Source organism: Eimeria necatrix, genomic scaffold (assembly GCF_000499385.1).
Source record: "Eimeria necatrix Houghton genomic scaffold, Enh_scaff622, whole genome shotgun sequence".
NCBI classification, from domain to species: Eukaryota; Apicomplexa; class Conoidasida; order Eucoccidiorida; family Eimeriidae; genus Eimeria; species Eimeria necatrix.
Genome location: NW_013651709.1, coordinates 777 through 13,276, shown reverse-complemented (window position 1 = coordinate 13,276; position 12,500 = coordinate 777). Strand labels below are relative to the sequence as shown.

Below are 12,500 nucleotides of genomic sequence, written 5' to 3'. Positions count from 1 at the left end.
AATATTTTAAAGCGAAAAGGGAAGAAGGGGGCTGGAGAGGTGGGCGGCCTCGCAGCTTTCGTTCTGCTGCTCATGGTCACGTCGGCTGCGAGCTGCTGCTGCGCCTTCGCATGTTTTCCGGACTTTCTTGGAGTTATTTAGGTGCATTTTGAGTGTTTTTTGCTTCAAAAAGTATTTAAAAAGTCCTTTTAAGTGAAAATAAACTGTTTCCCGCGGTGATCTGCTGCTGCCACGACTTGCGGCGGCACTCACCGCCGAACCGAAGCCTGCAGGTGGAATCTGAGGGTAGCTTTCTCTGTGCTTTTCATTTTTGACTTATTCGCCATTAATTTACTTCCTTTCATTTATTTGTTTCATTTTTAAGGTCTAAAAGTCCTCCAGGGGCCCCCAGGGGCCCCCCGACTCGCGGCTGCTAGCTAGCCAGCCCCTCGAGCCTCACTGGCGCATATGAAGCAGCGCCCACTCTTCTTCCTCGCTGCAGCTTTTGTCTTAGCCAAATAAAAGCACTTGCAGCCCCTTCTTCAGCGCCACTGCAGCAGCAGCAGCAGCAGCAGCAGCAGCAGCAGCAGCAGCAGCAGCAGCGTGGGTATGTGACAGAAAATGGCGGCTTCTCCCGCGTCTTTGCCCAGCAAAAGCCCTGCTGCAGGGGGCCCCCTGGTGGAGTTTTGGGACACCTGGAGTGACAGCAACTCCGAGGCTGCGGAGGGCCAGGGGGGCCCCCTTTCTGCAGTTTGCTGCAGCAGCAGCAGGGCCAAGCAAGACATCTTTTTGCTGGTGCCCAGGCAGCAGCAGCAGCAGCAGCAGCAGCAGCCGCAGCAGCAGCAGCAGCAGGGTTCTCCCTCTGCATCGCAGTATGAGCCCGGCCTGGGGGCCCCCTCCACTTCCTCCGACACAGCCTCTGAGGGGCCCCCTGAGGGGCCCCCCAGGGGGCCCCTTGGGGGCCCCCTAGGGGGTTCACCTTCTCTCGTTTCGCGGGCCTCTTCGCAGGGGGGCCCCCAGGGGCCCCCGGGGGCCCCCCTGGCTGCGGGGGGGCCCTCAAGGTCTTCATCTCTGCAGGTTTCTCCAGTACCCTCTAGAGAAGAAAGAGCCAGTGGGGGCCCCCTAGACAGCCAGCGGGCAGCAGCAGCAGCAGCAAAGGCTGCAGCAGCAAAAGCTGCAGCAGCAAAAGGCCTCCCGGCCTCTGGGGGCAGCTCTGCGCGTCTTGCTGCTGTTGCTGCTGCAGGCAAGCAGCAGAAGAAGAACTCCCGGGAGAAGCAGAAGCAGAAAACTGAAAAGAAGAAAGACTCTCCTAAAAAGAAAAGCAAAAATGCAGCAGCAGCAGCAGCAGCAGCAGCAACTGACGGAAAAAGCAAACTGCTGCAGCAGCTGGAGCAGCACGAGGAGCCGCACCAGGCGGACCACGAGCTGCGCAGCCCGCAGCAGCAGCAGCAGCAGGACACCCACCAGCAGCACCAACAGCAGCTGCAGCAGCTGCAGCAGCTGCAGCAGCAGCAGCAGCAGCAGCAGCAGCAGCAGCAAGTAGAGGACAGCAGCGAGCCTATTTACTATGACTCGCAAGGGCGTCCAATGCGTCTGCTGCCCAGCGGCCGGTACGAGCTGCTGTGCCCGCTGCCTGCTGCTGCGCCCCCCGCAGCAGCAGCAGCAGCAGCAGCAGCAGCAGCAGCAGCAGCAGCAGCAGCAGGGGAGATCCCGAAGAGCGCGAAAGTGCGGCGAGAACTGCCCGCGGGCTCTGTGGGACTTTCCACAAATGACAAAAATGCCTTTTTGCGGAAAGTGCCGCAGCAGCTGCCCAGCAGCTTGGGGTGTACGTACACCCCGCGCTGCAGCAAACCCGCAATACCCGTCAAAGTGCGCATTCTGGGGGCCCCCCGGGGGGCCCCCCGGGGGGCCCCCCGGCAGCTGCTGTCGAGGCCTGCTGCTGCAGCAGCAGACGGGAAAGTGCACTTTCAGTTGTTCCAAGTGCAGCAAAAAGCTGACAAAGAAAAAAGAAGAATTGTGGCTTATGAATGGAAAAGTGGAAAAGCTCCACTTGTCAAAAAGACAGAGTCCAGGTGTACGTACAGCTTCGCCCAGGCAGCAGCAGCTGCTGCGCTGCAGCTCTTCAGAGCTGCTGTCGGCGCCCGCGCGCCAAAGGCCCAAAAGAAAGCTGCTTCGGATGCCCCTGCTGCTGCTGCTGCTGCTGCTGCTGCGGAGCCTGCTGCTGCGGATGCGGAGCGCGAGGAGGACCTGCAGCAGCAGCAGCAGCAGCAGCAGCAAACCCAGGACTTGCAACAGCAGCGCGCCCCAATCAAGCAGGAACTCGAAAAACTTGACCAGCAGCAGCAGCAGTGGACCCCGGAGAGCTACCAGCAGTGGGAGCAGCAGCAGCAGCAGCAGCTGCAGCAGCAACCACAGCAGCAGAACTGGCCGCCGGAGCACCGCCACCAGTGGGACCAGCAGCAGCAGCAGCAAAGCGAACACAACAGCCAGCAGCAGCAGTGGACCCCTGAGCAGCAGCAGCAGTGGGGGCTGCAGCAACAGTGGAGCGCCGAGCAGCAGAAACAGTGGGAGCAGCAGGAGAAGCAGCCACACGGGCAGCAGCAGCAGCAGCAGCAGCAGCAGCAGTGGACTCCTGAGCAGCTCCAGCAGCAGCAGACTCATGAGCAGCAGCAGTGGGACCAGCAGGAACAGCAGTGGAGCCCTGCGCAGCAGCAGCAGTGGGAGCAGCAGCAGCAACAGTGGGAGCAGCAGCAGCAGTGGAGCCCGGCGCAGCAGCAACAGTGGGACCAGCAGCAGCAACAGCAGTGGAGCCCGGTGCAGCAGCAGCAGTGGGAACAGCAGCAGCAGCAGCCGTGGAGTCCTGCGCACCAGCAACAGTGGGACCAGCAGCAGCAACAGCAGCAGCAAACGCAGCAACATTGGAGCCCTGAGCAGCAGCAGCAGTGGGGGCAGCAGTGGCAGTGGCAGCCTCAGCACCAAGGCACAATAGAGGATGCGCAGCAGCAGCAGCAGCAGCAGCAGCAGCAGCAGCAGGGGTGGACTCCCGACTCTCAGCAAAATGGGCAATTGCTCCAGGAGCAGCAAGACCAGCAGCAGCAGCAGCAGCAGCAGCAGCAGCAGCAGCAGCAGCAGGAAGAAGAGTCGGAGGAAGCGCAGGGCAAGGGCTTCTTGGCTTGCTGCTCCTCGAGAGATCGCTTTTATTGCATTTGCTGCGGATCTTCGGAGCAGCAAAAGACTGAAGTTCTGCAAGCAGCAATTGAGAAGCCTTCTGTGGCAATATGCGCTTGCTGCGGCTCCCGCTCTGCTTCTGTGGCTGCAGCAGCAGGCGAGCAGCAGCGGGAGGCGCAGCAGCAGGAAGCCGAGGAGCAGCAGCAGCAGCAGCAGCAGCAGCAGCAGGAGGGGGAGCAGCAAGAAGCAGGGGGAGGCCTTCTGAGCCTGGTGTCTGGGTGGTTTTCACGGGGCAAGGCGGCGCAGACGGAAGCAGCAGCAGCAGCAGCAGCAGCAGCAGAGGAGGAGGAGGAAGAGGAAGCAGCAGCAGCAGCAGCAGCAGCAGAAGAAGAAGCAGCAGAAGAAGTAGTTGCGTGCGAAGTGCGGAGGCCGCAGAGGGTGCAGCAGCTGCTGGAGAGCAGCAGCAGCAGCCCAGTGGTTCCCGTGAAGCTGCGGATCCTGAAAAGAGCTGCTTGGAGCGCTGCTGCTGCTGCTGCTGCTGCTTCCCGCTGCAGCAGCGCAGCAGCAGAGGAAGCAGCAGAAGCAGAACCGCTGCGCTTCGTCGTGCTGCAGACGCAATTCAAAAAAGACGGGGAGAGGCGGCGGCTGGTGGCTTTCCGGCCAGCTGTACATACACCTGAGCACACTGAACTTTTCCGAAAAAGATTCTTCAAAAACACTTTTCATTATTCCAAACCTCCCCAGTCTTTTTCCCAAACTCTCCAGAAGACTTGTTTGCTGCGCGAGGCTTCGGGGAGTTCTTTGCAGAGCGCCGTCACGCTCAACTTCGAGTACAGGTCGCTGCGCCAGCAGCAGCAGCAGCTGCAGCAGCAGCAGCAGCAGCAGCAGCAGCGGGGCGAGACGCAGCAGCAGCTCCAACAGCAGCAGGAGGAGCTCCAGCTCCGCCTGGAGAGGCTGCTGCTGCAGCAGCCGCTGCAGCAGCCGCTGCAGCAGCCGCTGCAGCAGCCAGATGCAGCGGCCCCTGCTGCAGCAGCTTCTCTGCAGACTTCCCCAGCAGCATCAGCAAGATCTGCTGCTGCGCTGCAGGAGCTGCCTGCCACTTCTGGCCTTTCTATTTGCTCGCAGCAAACAGCAGCTAGGGCGCGGGCAAGGGTAGCAGCGCGGAGAGAACGTGCTGCTGCTGCTGCTGCTGCTGCTGCTGCTGCGGCTGCGGAAGCCGAAGCAGCGGCTGCAGCAGCGGCAGCGGCTGAGGGCAGCAGCAGAGGCGTCTCTGCTTCGCAGCGCGAAGACACAGCCCGAGAAAACTCTGCTGCTGCTGCAGCAGACGAGCAGCAGATTGAGACAGAAACAGAGAAGAGAGAAGCAGCAAAACAGCCAGACGACTGCGCCTCCGCAAGGTGGCACCAGCGCTGCAGCAGCAGCAGCAGCTGCTGCAGCCAGGCAGCAGCTACAGCCCCAGAGGAGCAGCTCCCCGGAGCTGATGGACCCCACAAAAAAGTTCCTGCTGCAGCAAAATATGCTGAGTGCTGGTTCTCCGTTAGTGCTTCTTGTCTGCCTCGCCAAGCTTCTGAGGCCCCGTCATCAGCAAAGCAGCAGCAGCAGCAGCAGCTGCAGCAGCAAGCGGAGCAGCAGCAGCAGCAGCAGCCGCAGCAAGAGCAATTCCTCCTGAGCGAAAGCAGCCGCGCCTTAGAGGCCCCAGTGCCTCAGCCCATTTCAATCAGCATATTTGACGTGGTCCCGGAGGAGCCGGAGCTGCAGCAGCAGCAGCAGCAGCAGCAGCAGCAGCAGCGGCAGCAGCAGAGCGCGAGGAGCTCTTCTTCCTGCTGCGCAGCGCAGCAAACTGCGTCGCTGCAGAGCAGCAGCAGATCTCTGCGGCTCGAAACCTACAAAATAAGCAGCAGGGAAGCAACTCCGGCGGAGGCGTCTGAGTGCACGGAGCAGCAGCAGCAGCAGCAGCAGCAGCAGCAGCAGCAAGAAGCCTACTTCATAGGGGCCCCCGAAGAACAGCTGCTTCCTGGCCAGCTGCTGCAGCCAGCTGAGACCGACTTTATAGAAGCAGAGCCGGTGCCTCTTGAGGCGCTGCCATTGGAGGATCAGCTGCTGGTGAGGCAGGCCCTGGAGGAATACCTGCTGCAGCAGCAGCAGCAGCAGCAGCAGGAGCCGCAGCAGTACCAGCCGCAGCAGCACTACCAGCAGCAGCAGCAGCAGTATCAGCAGCAGCAGCAGTATCAGCAGCAGCAGTGCGAGCTGATAGCGCAGCGCCAACAAGAATGCGCTCTTCCTCAAATGGCCGTGCCCTACGAGCTATATGAATTGCCGCAAGCAGCAGCAGCAGGAGCTGCTGCTGCTGCTGCTGCTGCTGCTAGTGCTTCTGAAGCAGCAGCAAAAAGTTCAGTGGAGGCCCCCCTGTGGCAGCTGTCGTACTCAGTCCCTGAAGAACTCCTGCAGCAGCCGCAGAAGCAAATGCAGGAGCTGCAGCAGCAGGAGCTGCAGCAGCAGGAGCTGCAGCAGCAGGATCTGCAGCAGCAGGAGCTGCAGCAGGACTCGCTGCTCACAAATGTTCCTCACCCTCTGGAAGAAGTGTGGCTGCAGCAGCAGCTAATGCAGGCACGGCAGGAGCTGCCTCAAGAATGGTGTTATTTTGCTGCTGGCAGCCAATACCCAACGGAAGCAGCAGCAGCAGCAGCCGCAGCAGCAGCAGCAGCAGCACCGCATCAAGACTTTGCTGCAGCCTACAGAGCACCGGAGACGACCAGCGTGCAGCAGCTGCCGTTTGTCCCTTCGCCTTTCGAAGCAGCAGCAACAGCTGCTGCAGCAAAGCAGGACAAAAGCTGCTGCTGCCCCAAAGGGGAGGAAGCAGCCAGCAGCAAATGTGCATGCGTTTGCTGCTGAAGAGTTGGCTGCATTTTGCACAAATGCCAGCCTGGAAAGCTTTCTTTTAAATAGCAGCTTAGTTTGCCTTCAAGAGGCCCCAAAAGGGTTTATTTACAAAGCAGCGGCTTCTTAGTAAACCCTAAATTAGGGTTTGAGTCAACTGCTTTCGCTTCGCGCTGCCTGGCACTTCTTTTCTGCATTTCCAGAGGATTTGTCTTTGCTGAGGCCCCAACTGGGCTTTATAATGCTTTCTATTTCCTTAAATCGTAAATAAATTGTAAAGCATTAATTAAAAAGACCCTTTGGGGTCTTTAAGTGCTGCTTTCCCAGCAAAAGTCTGCTTCGGGGCTCCAGAGTCTTTGTTGAAAAGTACCAAGTCCGCATGGACTGCCTTTGAGGATCCAACTTGTTGCAAAAAACAAATGCCTTCTTTTAAAGACAAGTTTTTTCTTGAAGGTTTATCTGATTCTGATTAAGTGCTTTTGTCCATTTAGAGCTCTTTATAATTCCATTTGATCACATTTCTCATTTCTTTGCCTCAGCCATCAACAGAAAGGCTCCTTATGGCAATAGAGATGGCAAAAAGTCTTTGCAGTAAATCCGAAAAAAAGAAACCAAGTTTATCTTTTGCTGCTTTCTGTCTGGCAGTGGCTTTTCACAGTCTTAAAGCTTCATGCAGGCTTTCCTGGGTTCCAGGGAAACTGTAGGAGTCTTTACTTCTTTCTTTCTTTCTGGTTTTTAGTCATTTCTTTCTTTTCTGTGTTTTTCTGTCGTTTCCACTGTAAGAGTCTTTACTTCTTTCTTTCTTTCTTTCTGGTTTTTAGTCATTTCTTTCTTTTCTGTGTTTTTCTGTCATTTCCATTCCTTTCTTTTCCATCTTTTGCGGGTCTTTTCCCACTTTTTTCGAAGTTCTGAAAGCTTTCTGCACACGCAAGAAAGCCCACTGCAGCTCCTAGTGGGATATTTATATCTTCAAATGGTGGAGAAAAATTTGTTTGTTTTTATTCCGTAGAAAAGTTAAAGATGGAAGGCATTAGCCTCACGTAAAAGCAGCATTGGGGTTTCTAAAGGTGCACTTGGTGTAGCTGATACCCCAGGAAAACATCTATACTTTAGTTGGAGCTGGTCTTGTTAGTTATTCACCTTCAATCTTGTCTTTTTATTTTTCAGAAAAGATAATTTAACAATACTGGAGCCAATAAAGCGACTTGCTGCAGTGTAAATGTCCTTCCATCTTCAAGTTTTGCATTTTCTTGCCTGCCACTCGTCTATTGCATTTCTCCGGCATTCTTGTTCTTCCTGCAATTATGCTTTTCTACTTGTAATTGTCTTTCTCAACATAAATTGCTTTTTCCTCCAGCCTTCCGTCTTGGCTTTTACTTACTTCATGCCCAGCCTAAGCCAGAATGAATTCATTTCTGGACTCTTTTCTGTCTTGTTTCCAAAAAGCATTCCAAATGGCCCAACTCGGCCTTTCACTTGCAAATTATCGCGCAAAGAAAGGCCAGAACTAGACTTCTAGAATGGCGAGTCTTAGTGGCCACTCAAATGCCTCAGACTGCATGAAAAAGTGCCCCAGACTTCGCCAACTACCAGCAGTGGAGCAGCACAGTCTCAAGAACATGTAGTTCAACAAAGATGGGAATAATGTTAGAAAGAGGCCAATAAAGCAGAATCGTTTTAGAGCTTTTGTTGCTGCAGAGCTCTTGAGCTGGAAAACCAATTTCTCTGCTTTCCGGCTCGAGCTGAAGTTTGTTTTGCTTCTGTGAATCTGCAGCAGAAAGCATTCAGAAACTCCAGAAGGAATCCTAAAATGCAAAGCTTATGCTCAGCTATTTAAGTTAATATGAGGCATTTTGGCGCATTGCGTTTGTCGAATTTTTCATTTATAGGCCCTAGCTGTGCAGAATTGAACCTCAGGCTTTGCCCGCTGTAGCTCCTAGAATATATCCTTAAGAGCTACCCAAATGAGTCTTTTGAAGATAAAGTTATCTTCAAATTGGAGAACATCATTTCGTCGTTGCTAATGGTGGCCGCTGGGGCACTTCCCTCCACCGCAATGGAAGTGACGGGAAGACGGAAACTGTTAATTGAAACGCCTAAAGCTTTATTAGTCCCTTATTTTATATACATTTCCACTAGGTGGCATCACTGGCTCGAAAATGACCACAGTGTCATGTGTTTATTGGGCTTAAGAGCAGTAGCACTTAGCCCAAAATGCGCAAGAAAGTGGGGTCGGGTTCGTGGGCTGTTTCCCCTTTCACATGCACATAAAAGTATGGATTGGCTATTTCTCCTCAAACTGCCAAGGTGGAAAGCATTTAAATTCTTTCGCAAAAGAGTTTTAGTGCGCAATGCTGCAGGTGAAGGAACTGTTTTCCCTCTGCTTTCGGGGGCTGACCGAAAAAGAAAAAAGCTTTAGAGCTCTGTGCCAGATTGAATGCAGGCTGGCTGCTGCGCACAGTGCAAAAGAAGCAACTGGAGTTTTATTTCAAAAGGCCTTGTAAATTCTTGCGGCAAGCAAGACGCTTTCATAAGTTTAGGCGACAGAAGCAGACACGAGCTTCACAAATCCAGCGCCAAGTTCAGTCCCGCGCGTCCGGTTATACTAGCAATCAGGATGCTGGCTAATATTAATTCACTTTTAAAGGCTGACAGTACTTACTGTGCGCTTTTAATCGTCTTTTCTGCGAGCCAAATGCCCCAGAAAAGCTAGCCCGTGGAAGCTCTTTTTATTTCCCGTTTTTTCTTGCTGTACACAGCGCAGCTGCAGTGGCTTACTGCCATCTAGAAGAAGAGCCACGCAGCATAGCCAGTGCCACAAGAGCTTTCTGCAATAAATAAACCCTTCTAGCTGCTGCCCTGTTCATACTGGCTGCTCTGCTAGCTATGCATGGTGGCAGAACAGCCAGCTGGGGATATCTACCTGCATGCATTGCTAGAAAAGAAGGAGCCAAGGAAGCTTATGGATTTGAAATGGGCCATTTCTGAACACCAGGTCTATCAGAAAGTTCCTTCGTAGGGAAGGTCACGGGGTATTGCAGCAGGCTACTGTTTTGGGAGTTGTGAATAGTTGAATTGTTTCAACTGGGGAAGGATCATGACTGCAGTTGCGACCCCGGGACTTCTTTCCACGCCTAAACAGCCCTCAATCCCTACACAAACTTGTTTCGGATTTTTCTGCTGAGGTGCGCGGCCTTTGGTCACTCAAAGAAGGGGAAAAGCCACTGAGTGCCGCTGTCGTGTTGCCTTGCTGGGGCATAGAAAGTTAGTGCTTTCGCTTAAGCGTGGGACTCAAACATTATCTTGCATTGAAAGCATATTACTTTATTCTGGGTGTTCCAGCGCAGCAAGTTGCACCTCAAGCAGCCCAAGGCTTCTGTTTCCCTTAGCGCGAATGGGCTGAGTGAAACAGTGGAGATCTAACTGGTGCAGTGTCGAAATGAACTTATGTAGTTGCTTTCGAGTTCTTTTCACATTCATTTACATTTATTTATGAGAATAGACATGTAAAATGCCCACAGCTGCTAGAAAAGTCCCGCTTGAGTTGCTGATTTCCACACTTGCAGCTGAAGTCGTGCTCACCCCGCCCTGCAGGCACGGCTTAGCTTGCCGCCTTAGGAGTTCAAAGTGGTCAAACTTGGCAAGGCGGCATTTTTGGAGGAAATATCTGGAAAGAAATTGCACAGAGGTCACTGCCCCGTGCCGTCAAAGTGGCACTAAGCCGAAGTATGGGGGCGACCCGCGTGGGCTAGTGCCTTAGACGCTGCCTAGAGGGCTCTCTGTGTTGACTTGCAAACATGAAAGTGCTAATTGCTGGTAGAAAGCGGTACGGGCAGCAGCCAGGGAGGCTGGAAATTGCCTCAGAGCCCTTCGTTGCACCTCCCTTCGGAGCCCCGGGCTGCGCGGATTTCCGCGCAGCTCTGGCTTATGGGCTAGCGACAAGTTTCCCGAGACGAATTAATTTGAAATGGGCGGGCTGATGGCCTGATTTCTAGTGTCTCACGGGGCTAATCGGCGCAGTGTGAGGGTCCGAAGCGGGCAAAGTCCGGACTCTGGCGCGGCGTCTACGGCCGTCGCTCGCTGCAGTTTCGAGCTACAAACTTTAAAAGTTTCCTTCTCGAAGCGCCATTAAAAGCTGAGCAAAGCGCGAAAGAGCCAAGTGCCTCAGCCCCGTCTTGGCTGCAGAAAGCCCAGCGGCCTGCGACGCTGGTAATTCGCCATTGAGCCTGTCACCGGAGTGGACCGGTAGAGGCCTACTATAACCCCTCGTTGGACTGCAAATTTTGTGCAAAGAGCAGCGCCGCTAAACTGCGGAGTTTGGGAATTGTTTGTGGCGAGTTGCAATGAAAAATTGTTTCGCGCGGGAAGACGCGCGGTACGTACGCAGTGGCCATTGTGCGCGGCGCCTGCTGGGACAGCGGAGTCACTAGTCACTCTGCCGCGGCTGCCAGCAGTAGTCACACTCGGATTGGAGTTTAAAATTGCAAACATTGCGAGTTCGGGGTTTGTTTTTGAGTGCGGACTTCTTAGAAAGAGGCGGGCGTTTGCTGCGCGCGAAAGAGCGAGCGCTGCAGTTGCTGCAGTTGTGCTGGATCGCGTGGGGCTGGGATTGAGCTGTTGCTGGAGGTTGGGTGAGATGGTGCGAGCTGCGGCGTTTCGGAGCGCGTCGGAGTTGAATAAAGTTTTTTCGTGAGTTTTCTTTGACTAACTTTTGCTTTTTTGACTGCCCGAAGCGGCTTTGCGGGGCACAGCTCGCGTGGCTGCTTCCAGCGCTGCCGCTGCACCTGCGGGACACCGCGCCGCCGAAGGCCCCGCCGCGCCGCGCTGCAGCAGCAGCAGCAGCAGCAGCAGCAGCATGCGAGGCTTTGGGGGGCCTCCGTAGAAGACGATGGCCCGGGCTTTTGTGGGGGAAGAGGGGGTGGTGGGCGAGGCGGTGGGCGTGGAGGGCGCGGGTCTGGCGGCGGCCCCGCAGCCAGCTGCTGCTGCTGCTGCTGCTGCTGCTGCTGCTCCCAAGAGACCAGTGGTCCCTCTGGCAGCAGCGGGGCCGCGGAAGTCCATTAGGAAGCGCGAGCTGACTCTGACGCTGCTGTACCTGCTGGCCATAGGGGTGTTGGCGAGCCGGCGGCTGCTGCTGCGGGGCCGCGCGGCGGAGGGCGCAGCAGCAGCAGCAGCAGCGCCGCCCGCAGTGGGCGCAGCAGCAGCAGCAGCAGCAGCAGAAGGCGCGCGGGAGCCCGCAGCAGCAGCAGCAGTCCGCGCGAAGCTGCGGGAACTCCACAGAGTGCTGCCTGCAGCAGAACTCGTGGTGGAAGTGCTGGAGGCCCTGGAGCCGCAAGTGCTGCTGCACAGCCTGCAGGCCAAAGTGAAGAAGGCTGTGATGGCGGAGGCCGAGGGCTTGGCCTCGGAGGAGACTCTGGAGAGTCTGGAGGAGGCGCTGCAGCAGCTGCATGCGCTGCAGGGGCTGGCGCTGCAGCAGGGGGAGAAGCTGCAGCAGCAGCAGCAGCAGCAGCAGCGGGAGCTGCCGCAGCTGTGGGGCCCCGAGCCCGACCCCGAGGGCCGCAACTTGACCGAGAGGATCCCCGACTTGACTGCAGCAGAGCTGCGGCTGCTGTTCAGCTTCGAACACGCAGCAGATCTGTTTGCTGCAGCACGAGCGGGCTTTGCTGCAGCGCAGCAGGAACTCAGCAGCAGCAGGTTCCGCCGCGGTGGAGACCTCAGCAAGCTGCTCGACCGTGCTGCCAGCAACTTGGCCTACATGCAGCAAACTGCTGCGCTGCAGCAGCACTACTTCGACCTTGCGCAGCAGTTTGCCGACAAGATCAGCAGCAGCGTCAAGTTCAGCAAGTTCCGCAAGTGCGAGGCTTCGCTGGTGACTCTGGGCTGGCAGTTCATGGAGCTGCGCTTCACGGCCAAGCTGCTGCAGCGCGAGCAGCAGCAGCAGCAGCAGCAGCAGCAGCAGCAGCACGGGGAGCAGCGGGAGGCGCTGCGCAAGCTGCAGCAGCAGCTCGCGGAGGCTGAGCGGCTGCTGGGGAAGCTCAGCCGCGATCTTGCTGCAGTGGAGGAGAGCAGCTCGCTCAAGGCTGTTTGCAAAGCAGCAGAAAAGTTCGAAGCAGCAGCAGCAGCAGCACGTCGCTCACTTGCTGCTGCGAGCGACGCTGCTGCGCTGTCTCGCCACCTCGCCGCGCCGCTCTCCGGCCGCCTCGGCGCCGGCCTCGCCGCGCCCGCCGCCCGCGACCCCGCAGCAGCAGCAGCAGCAGCAGCAGCAGCAGCAGGCAGCAGCAGCAGCAGCAGCAGCAGCGAGGACTTCCTGGCGGAGCTGGTGCGGGAGTCCGAGAGCTTCCGCGCGGCCTGCCTGGAGGAGAGCGTGGCCGTGAAGAGTTTGCTGCAGGAAGTGGCGGAGAAGGTCCGCGCGGAGGCCCTCGCGGGGGGCCCCCCCGCCGCGGGGGGGGCCCCCCCGGGGGGCCCCCCGGGGGCCCCCG

At 56.6% G+C, this 12,500-nt stretch overlaps 2 protein-coding genes across 2 annotated transcripts in view; both read left to right on the top strand.

The window, feature by feature from the left end:
* Nucleotides 1–600: 600 nt before the first annotated feature.
* Nucleotides 601–6,039, top strand: ENH_00067150 (hypothetical protein, conserved; the record flags this gene model as incomplete). The annotated part of the gene is made up of 2 exons (XM_013577367.1): nucleotides 601–1,198; nucleotides 1,658–6,039. The coding sequence occupies 2 exons, from the start codon at nucleotides 601–603 to the stop codon at nucleotides 6,037–6,039; spliced, it is 4,980 nt and encodes a 1,659-aa protein (XP_013432821.1).
* A 4,873-nt stretch (nucleotides 6,040–10,912) lies between these two features.
* The window catches only part of ENH_00067140 (hypothetical protein, conserved), a gene marked incomplete at both ends in the record, with an annotated part of 1,822 nt that continues 234 nt past the window's right edge, over nucleotides 10,913–12,500 (top strand). Inside the window, one exon of the mRNA XM_013577366.1 lies at nucleotides 10,913–12,499. Within this exon, the coding sequence (XP_013432820.1) occupies nucleotides 10,913–12,499 (1,587 nt within the window). The remainder of the gene's footprint in view (nucleotide 12,500) is intronic.